Source organism: Rhincodon typus, unplaced genomic scaffold (genome assembly GCF_021869965.1).
Source record: "Rhincodon typus isolate 14 unplaced genomic scaffold, sRhiTyp1.1 hic_rhity00000070, whole genome shotgun sequence".
In the NCBI taxonomy this organism is placed as follows: Eukaryota; Metazoa; Chordata; class Chondrichthyes; order Orectolobiformes; family Rhincodontidae; genus Rhincodon; species Rhincodon typus.
The window spans coordinates 90,106-104,884 of NW_025965708.1; the positions used below are offsets into that span (position 1 = coordinate 90,106).

General features: G+C 41.8%; 1 protein-coding gene across 1 annotated transcript in view; it reads left to right on the forward strand.

Moving 5' to 3' along the window:
• LOC125488227 (butyrophilin subfamily 1 member A1-like) overlaps window positions 1–14,315 on the forward strand; it is a 65,031-nt gene extending 50,716 nt beyond the window's left edge. The window contains exons 4-6 of the mRNA XM_048621157.1: window positions 1,255–1,374; window positions 4,840–4,872; window positions 14,244–14,315. Coding sequence (XP_048477114.1) covers window positions 1,255–1,374; window positions 4,840–4,872; window positions 14,244–14,281 — 191 coding nt within the window. The 3' untranslated portion in view covers window positions 14,282–14,315. The remainder of the gene's footprint in view (window positions 1–1,254; window positions 1,375–4,839; window positions 4,873–14,243) is intronic.
• Window positions 14,316–14,779: the final 464 nt, after the last annotated feature.

Genomic DNA, 14,779 nt, shown 5'->3' on the forward strand with positions numbered 1-14,779 from the left:
ACTGGTTCTTAATTGCCCTCTGAAAAGTCCAAGTGAGCTGTTGCTGTGGGCCTAGAGTCACATGTAGGTCAGACCTCTGGGTTAGGATGGCAGATTTTCTCCACAAAAGAGTATTCGTGAGTTTGATGGGTTTTTACAGCAAGCAAATGCTTCAATGGTCACCTTTAGGTTCGCTTTTAGCACCACATATTACTGAATTAAAATTTCACCATCCGCCATGGTGAAGAACATTATCCTGGATCCCTGGATTTGTAGTACAGTGACATTATCACCATGTCATTGCCTTCCCCCATACCACATTCAGTCTGGTTCACATGTGAAGAATTCACCTGACATCATTTATACATGCTCTTTAATTTTGTTTCATCATCTTCTCTCCCTCCCTCACATTCCTGGAAGTCCTGACTGTGGTTTCCTGACCTTATGTTCTTGTTGGAATGTCCACAGCCTGGACCTGAAGTATCTTCCAGGACAGATATTCCTATTAGTCATTGATATAATTTTACTTTGACAAGATCCCCTGTCATCCCATTCTAATTGACCCTCGTAGTAGGTCTGCTTCAGCCTGTTCCTTGCTCTCATCCATTGCAAATCTAAGACTCATGTTACCCAAATGTTTCCCATGGACACATGGTCCACTTTGCCCATGTCATTTCCCAGGCTGGATCCAGTAATTCCTTATTCCTCGTTGGACAAAATACATATTGGTCAAGAAAGGTTATGAGAACATTTCGCAGAAATCCCTCCCCATGTTTCTCCTTTATGTTAACATTATTCCAACTGATGTTTGGGGAATGAAATCCCCCCAGTATCACCACTCCTATTATTTGGTCTCTGTTTCGATCATACTCCCTAATTTTTTTCTTTTTTGGTTCTGAGTGTAATTTAAAGTCATGTATGTCAAATATCCTGCACTTGCTGAAATGGAAGTTCAAGATTTTATGTAGCTAAGAATTACAGAGTTATAAATATTTAATTATGAACGAATTGACAATGTAGATTTTACAATATATCAAATTCTAGTCGTCGTTTCAAGGAATGAGCTGCTTCGAGTGCCCTGTATGATTAAAAGTGCACACGATGTCTCTCTGAAGCCACCTCCAACCATCCTCTGTATTGCAACGGTATGCATAAATTTTCATTCAAGAGTCACACATTCTAGCAATAAAATAGGGTCACATTGGGAAAAGCAATGGGAAATGCCAGTATGCTTGTACAATATCATTGTATAATTCACTGCTGTTTACTTCACAGGTGATATCTTCCCTGCCGTTCCTGTTTGGCTGGCACCATTGCTTGTGACCATTTGTCTTCTGATTGTAGGCATTTCTGCTTTGATTTATTGGAATATGAAACAACATTCACACATCAAAGGTATGCCCTCATAACAGTGAGAAACTACAATATAGATACAGGCCTGGAATTCCAGTGGGTTTTCCTTGTCTCCTGCTGTGAACTTGTGAAATCTGGATGCACCCCTGGACAATTCACTTTAAAGCTGTGATTCAAGGGATATTTCTGCTGATTTCCCAGTGAATTTTGGCACGAGTTAAGAAGAATCCCATGGAATTTCAGAATGATAGAATTATACCTGAAGAATATAGAATCTGGGCATTGTGGCCGCTGCTCAGGCTACAAGTTGTCCCATCCATTAAATCCCAGAGCCAGGATAGAGATGAGTGCAGGAGGCTACTGTGGTGGGATTGGGAAGGTTGACCTTGTGGGTATGAAGGCGCTTGACAGAGAACCTGTGGAGGTGGTCGTGGGGAGGGAGAACATAGGCAATCCCCTACTCCAACCCCTTCCATCCCCCCACCCAGCCATTTACCCAAGATCTCTGGGCTTTCCAATAGCCCTGTCCTCCTACTGGTTACTTCACCAGTTGGGATGAGGGTAGCAGCTGCCCTAGGTCCTACCCACACCTTGTAAAGTTGAAGACAATAGAAAGGCCAACTGTGTAATATGAAAACAGCTAACCTCGCCTTCCCAACACCCGCCCGCTGCACCCTCCACCAACCACCTGCACACCTGCCATTGGGGGCCTGTTAAGTTCTTTCCTGAGTTTATTTCAATATTACATGTTTGGGCTGCTGCTACCCCCACCCCACAAGAAGGAGATGGGGGTTTGCGGATAAATCTCAAAGTGACAATAAAGGAATAGTTCAACTCCCAACTGTCTGCACAATCGAAAACTCTCCTGAATTTTCAGTATTTGTGATAAGCCTCCACCCTGCCATAGTCAGCGGGAAATTCAGAAGCTAATTTGTAAAGAAATCTGAGTCATCTGTAAGAATAATAGGGTTGCAATGGTAGGGGATTTTAATTTTCCAAACTGAGACTGGAACTGATATAGTGTCAAGGGCTTGGAGAGGAATTTAAGTGTGTACAAGAAAATTTTCTAATTCAGTATGTGGATGTACCTACCAGAGAAGTAGCATAACATGACCTTCTCTTGGGAAAAAAGGCAGGGCAAGCGACTGAGGTGTCAGTTAGGGAGCACTTTGGGACCAGTCTAATAATTCTATTAGTTTTTAAATAGTTATGAAATAGGATAGACCTGATCAAAAGTTAAAGTTCTAAATTGAAGGAAGGCCAAATTTGACGGTATTAGGCAAGAACTTTCAAAAGGTGATGGGGGAGGCTATTTGCTGGTAAGGGACGGTTGGAAAGTACAAGGCCTTCAAAAATGAGATCATGAGAGTCCAGAGACAGTATATTCCTGTTAGTGTGAAGGACAAGGCTGGCAGGTGTAGGAATGCTGGGTGACTGGAGGACAGCAGGAGTATACTCAAGAGGGAAATCTGGAGGGCAAAAAGGGGACATGATGTAACTTTGGCAAAAAGGGTTAAGGAGAATCCAAAGTGATTCTACGAAACATTAAGGACAAAAGAGTAACTAGGGAGAGAAAAGAGCCCTTTAAAGATCTGCAATGGAAATGGAGGAGCTACTAAATGAGTACTTCGTGTCAGTTTTTACTGTGGAGAAGGATATGGAAGCTAGAGAATGTGGAGAAATAAACAATGATTTCGTGAAAAGTGTCCATATTTCAGAGGAGGTAGTGCTGGAAATCTTAAAATGGCATAAAGGTGGATAAATCCCTGGGACCTGATTAGGTATATCCCAGACTTTGTCAGAAGCTGGGAAAGTGATGGTTGGGCCCCTTCTGAGATATTTGTATCATCAATAGCCATGGGTGTGGTGCCAGAAAACTGGAAGTTGGCTCATGTGGACCCATTATTTAAGAAAGTTAGTAAGAAGTCAGGGGACTATAGACCAATAAGCTGATGTCAGTGGTGGGTAGGCTGTTGGATGGGATTCTGACGGACAGGATTTACATGTACTTGGAAAGGCTAGGGCTGATCAGGGATAGATGACATTGTGTGTGGGAAATTGTGTCTCACTAACTTGATTGAGTTTTTTGAAGAAGTGACAAAGAAGATTGATGAAGACAAAGCAGTGGACATTGTCTATATGGACTTCAGCAAGACATTCGACAAGGTTCCACATAGTAGACACTTTAGCAAGGTTAGATTACATGGAATCCAGGGAGACCTAGCCATTTGGATAGAAAATTGGCTTAAAAGTAGGAGACAGAGGGTGGTGGTGGAGGGTTGCTTTTCAGACTGGATGCCTGTAACCAGTGGTGTACCACAAGGATCGGTGCTTCATCCAGTGCTTTTTGTCATTTATATAAATGATTTGCATTTAATATCGGAGGTATGGTTGGTAGGTTTGCAGATGACACCAAAACTGGTGTGCAGTGGACAGTGAAGAAGATTATCGCAGAGTGCAACAGGACCTTGATCAGATGGGCCAATGGGCTGAGTGGCAGATGGATTTTAATTTCGAGAAATGTGAGGTGTTGCATTTTAGTAAGGCAAAATCAGGGCAGAACTTATCCACTTAATGGTAATAGCTTCGGGAGTGTGGCTGAACAAAGAAACTTCGCGGTGCAGGTTCATAGTTCCTTGAAAGTGGATTTGCAGGTAGGCAGGATCATGAAGAAAGCATTTGGTGCACTTGCTTTTATTGTTCAATGCATTGAGCAGAGGAGTTGGGAGGTCATGTTCAGCTCTACGAGACATCGCTTAAACCACTTTAGGAATACTGCATTCAATTCTGGTTTCCCTGCTATAGGAAAGATGCTGTGAAACTTGAAAGGATTCAGAAAAGATTTACAAGGATGTTGCCGGGGTTGGAGGATTTGAGCGAGAGAGAGAGGCTGAAGTTTCCAGTAGCATTGGAGGCTGAGGAGTGATCTCAAAGAGGTTCATAAAATCATGAAGTGTATGGATAGGGTGAATAGGTAAGGTCTTTTTCTCAGGGCTGGAGAGTCCAAAATTAGAGGACATAGGTTTAAGGTGAGAGGGAAAATATCGAAAAGGGACCGAAAGGGCAACTTTTTCACACAGAGGGTGGTGCATGTATGAAATGAGCCGCTAGAGGAAGTGGTGGAGGCTGTTACGATAACACCATTTAAAAGGCATCTTGATGGGTACTTGAATAGGAAGGATTTAGAGGGATATGGGCCAGATGCTGGTAAATGGAACTAGATTAGTTTAGGCTGTCTGGTAGGCACGGATGAGTTGGACTGAAGGGCCTATTTCTGTGCTGTATATCTTGATGAGTCGATGACTCTAACCTGTTAATTCTCCATTTTTCCAGTTCTGATGAAAGGCATTAACTTGTTTCTCCCTCAACAGATGCCACCTAACTTGCTGATATTTCCAGCAGTTTGTGTTTTTAATTTCAGATTAAAGCATCTACAATATTTTGCTGTTGATTAATGAAGTCATAGCTTCTAATTTTCAAATTGATGTTTCTCTTGTATTTTTTCAGAATTAGAACTTCGGAAATTTATCGTAGAACACGGTAAGAATTTAACACTGAAATATTTACAAATTTCAAAGGAACTTTTTTTTGGATTAATTTCAAATTTAATGAATTACGTTCACATTTATCTGTTAGGATCACTTAAGTATACACAATGATGACATGACAATGCTTTGAACCAAAGGCTTAAAACTGATCTCCTTAAAATCTATAGAACACATTTCACTGTATAAGGATAAAAGAAAAATGTTCAACATTTGAATTAAATATATTTGGCAAAATTTTCCAAGATCTTGTGCTGCCTCAGAGGCCTCTGAAACAACAAACAGTAAATTGTGAGTGACTCCAGTGAAGCTCAAGAATGCCCATAGTTCACTAATCTCACTCCTGTATTTCCCAGAGAATTAATTTGCTCCTCTCTCCCTAACTTACATTGGGAATATAATTTGTGCGAACCTGTGGGCTCTTTTTGCTATATGCCTATAGGAATCTAGATAGTATTTGAACATATTTCATTTGGAAACTTGATATCCAGCAGAGGATAGAGACTTGCATCCAGATCCCAGATTTAAAAGAATTGTGCCTCCCACTGTAACAATTGGACAGATCTTATGAAAGGTCATCATAAAATTTAATTAGAAAAGGTTCTTGGTTGTGACATGGTGGTGGTGTCCCTACCTCTGAGTTGGGAGACACAGGTTCAAATCACCCTGCTCCCAAGGTGTGTAATAACATCTCTGATCAAGTTGATGAGAAATATTGTAAATTTAATTGTTTGTGTGACTTTTGATTAAAGCCCCCCACTACAGCTGTACTCCAGATCTGCCTCAAAGTATTTTTCTAATGTTTAGTGAGTTAAAATGAAACAATTTCTATTTTTGCAGCCTTTTATGTGTCTTCAGTACATTCCCAAACATTTCATGTGTGTACAAATGTGAGAGACAATCGGTCCATGGTAATATCTGGCAAAGAGTCATGAGATAAATGACAAGTTCACCTATTTTTAAAGGTAGTCATTGGCAGGTAAATGATTATTGGTCAGACACCAAGATAACTGTCCAGCTTACTACATATAGTGCCATACTATTCCCCATGTTCTTTTAAATAGCTTGATGGAACCTCAGTATAACATCTCAATTGAAAGCTGGTACTTGCAAAAATGCAGTGCCTGCTCCAGTGCAGAAATTATTTCTTTTTGCAGGCTCCTCTTTAGATTTTCTTGAAGGCTACTTTTTGATTTTCAGGAGCTTAGAATCGTAAAATCATACAGTACAGAAGAGGCCTTCAGGCCATTGAGTCTGAAATGACAAAAATAAACTGCGACCTCGAACAATCCCAATTTCTTGCACCTTTCTCATTCATTTTCACTAACTAATTTTTAGGTGAGGCAGTCACATTGTAACATTACTTTATGTATTTGTGTTGATGTATGGGATATTTGGAGAAGCACTTATCAATATTCTGAATATTTATTAATTCTCCAATAAGTTTGCATTAACAACACAAAAAAGAAAGCACTGATTTCCTTGAGACCACAGTGTTTAATTTTGCACAAAACCACAATCCCCAAGTTAGCGAAAAAGATTTTCTTTAAAATAGAGGGCATGCAGATGCACAAACAGCCATCACTCTAAACACATCATTAGCGAGGTCACAAATAAAGCATTTCATCATATATTTACAAAACAGAAATATTTTCACCAGCATGTATGAACCTTTTTGCTGCAACTTAGGTCCCAATGTCAGATTTAAATTTGACAGTTGATGGAGTATTTATTATTGTAGCATTCACTGAATTTTCCCCATGCAGTAGGTCATATACAGCCTTAAAATAGAGATTTCAATTTCATTTGCAAATAATTCATTAGTTCGTGATTTCAAATTTTCCTAGCTCCCAGTTAGCGGAGTGTCCATTTGTTGACAGCTGTAAAATGGTCCCTCTTCTCTGGAGTCTTGATTCCACCTTGACACACGGCATGTCTCTTTATCCCATACACCCCCACAAACTCCATCTCCCCACCAACTGCCATAAGTTTCAGCCCCCCTTTCTCTTTCACATGCCAAACAATCTCCCTCTCTTGCTCTCTAAACTGTCTCTCTCTAATCTCTCTCTCTCTCTCGCACTCTCTAATCTCTCTCTCATTCTCTAATCTCTCTCTCTCACTCTCGCTCTTGTTCTTGCTCTCTGTCTCCCTGTCTCTCCCACCCTTGCTCTCTTTCTCACTCTCTCTCTCCATCTCTCCCCCCACCACAGCTTCCAGCCGTTATCTCGCTCCCAATTTCTTGCATCTGCCATGTCTATCTCCCAGTCTCTTGCAGTCACCACTCCTGTGTACTTTGATCTTTCAGTGCTTCAATCAAGTTTCAGCCCAGATTGTGTTCTTACGGTCTGGAGTGGGGATTGATTGACCTTTCGATTTGGGTCAGAATGTGACTTCACAGGAAATAAACAGTTTACAGATGGATATTAATAGGCCAGGAGAATGAGCCAGACTCTAGCAGGTGGAGTTTAATATTGATAAGTGAAAGGTTATTCATTCTGGCCAGAAAAATAAAAGGTCAAATTATTATTTAAATGGGAAGCAGATTCAAAGTGCATCTGTGCAGATAAACTGGGTGTCCTCATGCATGAATAGCTGAAAGTGGGTATGCAGATGCAGCATATAATAAGAAAGGCAAATGGAATCTTGGCATTTATTGTAAAAGGACTCGATGAAACAATAAAGAAGTGCTTTACAATTATGCAAGGCATTGGCGAGATCACTCCTGGACTATTGTGTCCAGTTTTGAGGAAGGATGTGGTGGCATTGGATACAGTTCAGAGAAGGTTCACCAGATTGATTGCAGGGCTGAAAGTGCTGTCGTATGCCTGCTCAGAATCTGCACAGTTAGAAGTCACACGAACCAGGTTATCATCCGACAGGTCCAACAGTGACTTCACCTGATGAAGGAGCAGCACTCCGAAAGCTTGTGATTTTAAATAAACCTGTTGGACTGTAACTTGGTGTTGTGTGACTTCTGACTTTGTCCATCCCACGTCTGACACCAGCATCTCCACATCACAATCTACACGGCACAAGTCAGGAGTTTGATGGTGTTCTCTCCATTTGCTTGGATGAGTGCAACTTCAGCAGCACTCGTCAGCATCTAGGATAAAGCAGCCCACTGAATATCAGTATAACCACTGTTGTGGGTAAATCACTGCAAGCTACCTTTAACTTAGTGGTGAAGAAGGTATTTGGCATACTTGTCTTCTTTGGTCAGAGCATGGAGTATAGGAGTTGAGATGTCATATTATAGCTGTACAAGACATTGGTGAGGCCACACTTAGAGTACTGCAGACAATTCTGGTCGCCCTGCTGTAGGAAGGGGTTTATTAAACTAGAAGGGCTGCAAAAAAGATTTACAAGGATGTTAACAACACCAGAGGGCTTGAGTTATAATGAGAGGGTGGTTAGGCTGGGACTCTTTTCCCTAGAGCGTGGAGGCTGAGGGGGGACCTTATAAATGTTTATAACATCATGAAAGACATAGATAAGGTGAATAGCCGAGGTCTTTTCCCCGGGGTAGGGAGTCCAAAAATGGAGGGTATGGGTTTAAGGTGAGAGAGGAAAGGTTTAAAAAGAATCTGAGAAACAACTTTTTTTTAACACAGAGGGTGGTGCATGTACTTGCTGGAATTTGGAAGAATGAGGGGCATCTGATTGAGTTATATAAAAAGCTAAAGAGAATAGATAAGGTGGATGTTGAACACGCACGCCCCCACCCTGCCTCTGGAACAGTTTAGAACAAGAGATCATAGATATAGAGTGAGAGGAGGTATGTTCAGAACTGAAATGTGGAGAAACTAATTCTCTCAGAGGGTTGTGAATCTGTGGAAGTCACTGCCCCGGAGTACAATAGATGCAGAATCAATCAATAGATACATGAAAGAAATAGATATGTTTCTGATAAAAAGTGGGATAAAGGGCTCTGGGGAACAGGCAGGAAAGTGGAGTTGAGACCAGGATAGGATCAGTCATGGTTATATGGCAGAACAGGCTCAAAGGGCTGAATCGCCAACTCCTGCTTCTAATTCCTATGTTCCTAATATTACTCTTGGTATAAAATAAACACCACATCATGCTGTGGTGCTTTGCTGAATTGTTTAGAATTTCTGTTTGTATAAACTGTAGGAAGAACTGAAATAACTCTTCAGAGGCAGTTATCCCATTACCAGACACCCTTTATTTACAAATGCTTAGCCTTTGGCAATAGCACTGCCTCTCACTGAGTCAATAATTCAGGGGGCAAGTCGTCCTGACATTTACCCATTTATGTCAGCCAGGTCTCCCTGATTGGTCATGATTAACAGCCCGAACAGGAAACTCATATTCTATGAGGGCCAACTGACTGACCTCGCTACAATCTCTACAAGGACGACCAACAAAATTTCTGGAAAGAAACTTGCACCAGCTCGTCCTGCTGTGTCTGATCTATAACAGTGTCCATTAAGTGTTCCTGGACAATCCAGATTTCAGGGTCCTGAGTGATCAGTTGTAAAGATGGCAGAGTTAGACAACTCAGTCGACCCATTCCTACACATGATACTAAAATTAACCATTATCAGTGTGATTGTAATTAGAGTTGCAGAGATGTGTAGCACGGAAACAGACCCTTCTGTCCAACTCATTCATACCGACCAGATACCCTAAATTAATCTAGTCCCATTTGCCAGCATTTGTCCCATATCCCTCTAAACCCTTCCTATTCATATACCATCCAGATGCCTTTTAAATGTTGCAGTTGTACCTGCCTCCACCACTTCCTCTGGCAGCTCATTCCTTACATGCACCACCCTCTGTGTGAAAAGATTGCCTCTTAGGTCCCTTTCAAATATTTCTCCTCTCACCTTAAAACTATTCTGTCTAGTTCTGGACTCCCTACCCTGGGAAAAGACCTTGATTATTCACCCTAGCCATGCCTCTCATGATTTTATAAATTTCCCTAAGGTCACCATTCAGCCTCTGACGCTCCAGGGAAAATAGCCCCAGGTTATTCAGCCTCTCCCTATAGGTCAAACCCTCCAACCCTGGCAATATCCTTGTAAATATTTTCTGAACCCTTTCAAGTTTAGCAATATCTTTCCTACAGCAGGGCGACTCGAATTGAATGCAGTATTCCAAAAGTGGCCTAACCAATGTTCTTTACAGCTACATGACCTCCCAACTCCTGTACACAATGCACTGACCAATAAAGACCAATAAAGTCTTCTTCACTACCCTGTATACCTGCAACTTCACTTTCAAGGAACTATGAACCTGCAGTCCAAGGCCTCTTTGTTCGGCAGCACTCCCTAGAACCTTATCATGAACTTTATAAGTGCTGCCCTGATTTGCCCCACCAAAATGTAACACCTCACACTTATCTAGATTAAACTCCATCTGTTACTAATTGTCCCATTGGCCCATCTGATCAAGGTCCTATTGTACTCTGAGGTAACCTTCTCCGCTATCCACTGCACCACCAATTTTGGTGTCATCTGCAAACTTACTAACCGTACCTCCAATGTTCACATCCAAATCATTTATGTAAATGATAAAAAGCAGTGGAACCTACACCAAACCTTGTGGCACACTGGTGGTCACAGGCCTCCAGTCTGAAAAGCAACCCTGCTCTATTTTAAACAAAAGGTGTAAACAGAAAAAACCAAGACCACCCGACACTGCCCTTATCAGACACATCCTGGACAGACAGCACCGCGTGAAACACAGAGCAAAGCCCACTCTGCTCTTTCAAAACAGAAAATAAAGCTTCTTTGACTTTATGAAACAAAACTAAAGACCCCATTACTTTGGGAAAAGCGAAAATAAATAAACAAACAAAAAATGGCTGTCCTTTGACTCTGTCCCCACCAACCTCTTTTGGGCAGGGACCACAGGGGGCCAAAATAAAAATAAACTCAAGCAAAATCAAACAAATTAATGAACAACTAAATAAATAAATCCCCTCGATTTTGTCCTCATCGAACACTCCTGGGACAGGGACAACAATGATTTAAAATGCTGAGGAAGTTCGACTACGCATTTCAACTAAAAGTAAAATTCACCTCACACCAACCCACATCAAGCACATCTGGGACAGGGACAGTATGGGCTAAAATAAAAACCCCCCTTGGCTCTTCCAAGGGGTTCAAAATCAAAACAAAGGGAAAATAAAACACCCTTCTTTCTAGGGCACCAAACTGAAAACAAACGCAAACTCAAAAGGCAACATGGAAACTTATACCACAGTAACTCAATCAGAATATCATTATGTAGGCTGTTAATGCACTCCAGTCCCCATGGCACTCAGTAGTCTCAAAAGGCCCTGTCCATGCCAGTGAGCCCTGTGTATTCCCTCTCCAGGGACAACTGAGTGTGGATGTAACCGTGAAAGAGGGGCAGACAGTCAGAAATGATAAGCCCCTCTTTGGCCCACTGCTTGGACCTGTTACTGGCCATTTTGGCCAGTGCAGGAGAAAAGCCACGAGAAGGTTCATAAACTTATCCACCCCTGCATGCACCAGGTGTCTGTAGATCAGGAGTGTGGGACTGAAGTGCAACCAAAATTTTAACAGCAGCCCCTTCCAAAAGCTAAAAAGGGGCTGCAGATGAATGCACCCGCCATAAATGTGAAACACCATCTCCTGCAGGCCTCAGAAACTGCACACGGTCGGGCAACTGGTAAATGTACTCAGTTGCTGGGTGCACGGAATCGCTGCACGCAGTAATCTCGACCCCAGATCCAGATGTGAGAGAGGGGGGAACCCTGCACAGAGTGCCCTCCACTGGGGATCTCCGCTGCCGGAGGGAAAAACATGACAACAAGGCAGGTCCGGGCATCGACTAAAGGCACGGCAGTGGGCAGCATCAACCTGTACAAATAATGCCTCCGTGCTGTTTGAAAGGCAACAGGAGATATCCCTGAGACGGCTCACATTGTGGGCCACCACATCACAGGGTCGAGTCTGGCGCTGGGCCGACAACAAGTTCCAGACGAACAGGGGTCAGTTTGTCCGGAAGCCCACCGCACACCTGAGCCACCTCGAGGTGTCAGGTCCGAGTGCCTTGTCCATCAGGCTCTGGGTGGCTCGGGTCACAAACCGGAGGTGGACCAATGCCCTCACAGTCAACTGTGCCCAGTCCACTCCTCTGCCATCTAGTGTGTCCCTGACTCTGATCAGCCCTGCATCCCAAGCTCTGCCCTCGGCCAGCACATACCACACTCAAGGAGGAACCTGTTCCTGGGCAGCAGCTCCCTGATGAGAACCGCCATTCCCACAGCGGGAGAGCTCCAGCACAATCTAACTGTGTCCCAGACCGTGACCAGGTCCAGATAGAAGACAGGTGATTTGTGGAAGCAGACCCGAGGCTGGGACCACTGCAGAGCTGAAGGTGGAAAGTTGCTACCTGGGTGCAAAGGTACACCAGCACCTGACTACCATCCTCAAGCAGGAGACTCTGAACTACAGCAGCGACCCAGTGTTTTCTCTTGTCCCAGAGAAACTCAATGAGCTTTTTCTGGATGGCGCTGACAAAGCCACCAGGAGGAGGGCGCAAAGCGACCACAACATAGCGGCTACCAGTTCCACACTCCTGATCTATGGACACCCAGTGCAGGGATGGGTGGATAAGTTTATGAACCTTCTCGTGGCTTTTCTCCTGGGCCTGGCCAAGATGGCCATTAACAGGTCCAAGCAGCGGGCCAAAGAGGGGCTTATCGTTTCTGACTGTCTGCCTCTGTTTCACGATTACAAGCACTCATGCCCTTTCAAGGCAACCATCCACCACCACCCTCTGTCTCCTACCTTTGAGCTAATTTTGTATCCAAACGGCTAGTTCTGCCTGTATTCCATGTGGTGTAACCTTGTTAACCAGTCGACCACATTCAACCTTGTTGAAGTCCATAATTAAGGAACATGATATAAAAGTATGGTTAGTTAATCCAGGAATATTATCAGAATTAAAAGATAAACTTAGTGATTTTTCCAGAGTTATCATTGCAGTTTCTGCTGTATGAGAAATAGTAAAACAATTTCTGTAGCAATGTGAACATTAACATACTATTTGCATCTTAATTTCAATTCAAAACTTTTTCTGAGCTTCATATTCAGAAATGATGCACAGATTAATGCAATTGCCATGCACTATTGATTGTTCACATTTTAGGAAATTTTCAAAATGCTTAAATAACTAACATTGATAAAAATGATTGCTTGCATGTCTCATAAATAGTTTGGGAGAATGATTTGTTGTGTTTGCAGCTGATGGTAATCAGACAGATCTGAGCGTGAAAGTTGAGAAACCATGTGTTTTATTTTTGTAGTCTGGTTACTGTGGTGGGCAGTCACTGAACAAATTCACATGAGGCTACCAGTGCCCTTTTAAAAACATAACACAAGCTCATTACACAAAAGAAGAAAAATGGAAAGATTGTCGGAGTCAACAAAAACAAAGAATCAACCTTTTTCTCAGCAATCTTATTTACAGATACTCAATCCCAGTGAAGCATCAGAGCCATCTTCACTCTGTAATTTCTTACTCAACTGATATGATGGCAAGTGTTTTCTTTAAGTGCATTTCTGCATATTGAACAGATGTGATTCTCTAGTTCTCTTTCAAAACATACAACAGACAGGTGAACTCACTGACTTTTCCTCGCTTTTCAAAGAAAAGTTCAATGTTTCTTTCAGCTCTTGTCTACTTGAATTGCTAAAACAACTGTGATGGCCTGAGGTTTTCCCGAAACTAAACTGCCCTTCTGCTTTTCACTGAATTCAAGTTGCTTCTGGCCTTTGGCCTCTTTCGTCTCTTTCTATTAATATAGAAACTCAGCTTTATAAACACCTCATCTACCCTTTAGGTTTGTAAGACCATAAGACATAGGAGCAGAAATTAGGCCATTCGGCCCATCGAGTCTGCTCCACCATTCAATCATGGCTGATTCAATCATTATCAAGTACTTAGTGAGCAATTATCTCCCCAGGTAATTTTTCTTATCATTTAGCTTAAGTCACATACTGTCTTGGAAATGATGTTTTGAACTCACTTTTCATAATTATTTTCTGACCTTTTTTTAAAGAAGTCACCCTCACAAATCAAAAACCAATTTCCCTTACTTCAGAATTTCCAAATAATAATGATATATTGCAAACCTACATCATTGTTTCAGGCTGGAAGTAAGAAGTCTTGGGTTTATCTGAAACATTCTAAGGTTAGGTATATGACAGATTGTACTGTGGATGGGCCAAAGGGCCTCGCTGTACTGTATGATTCCATGATCCTATGAAGTTATTTATGCATTAAAACATAGAGAAAGATTTAGAGAAAAAAAAACTTTATGACACAGAAGAAATTCATTTCAGTCTAATCTGTTCCTTCTGTTTTCAGAGTGGAAGAGAATTTTTGAAGGTAAGATTTTATTTTGATAACACAGAATGAAAAAGAATTAATCCAAACAAAAATTTACAAACAGCTTCAAAAAATGTTGAAGAATAGTCTTTAATAAAAACCCATCCAGAGGCTGCTGCTTCAGCGCATTCAAACAACTTCAATTCCTTTTCATTACATTGGATTTCAAGTTTTTGAATTGCTGTTTTGAGATCTGGTTCCACATGTTCGTTTGTTTTAAGTCTTTTCCAAAAACAATAAGTGCCAATGGGAGAGACCTTGGAAATGAGCTTGTTGTGACTGATGCAGTTTCTCAGTGTTATAATTTCAGGAAAGCACTCAAATGGATGAAAGTATTGTTTATTTCCGTGCTTGATTTAGAAACTTTGAATGGGAAAAATGGCATGTTGGTATAAAATTTATTTTCTGATGGAGTCCATGAGCCTGTACCTTGGGGAATGTGTTTCTTGAACACAATCTGCTGACTTTCCCAATATTTTGAAGCATGTTGTGTGTAGTGATTGGAACCTGGTGGA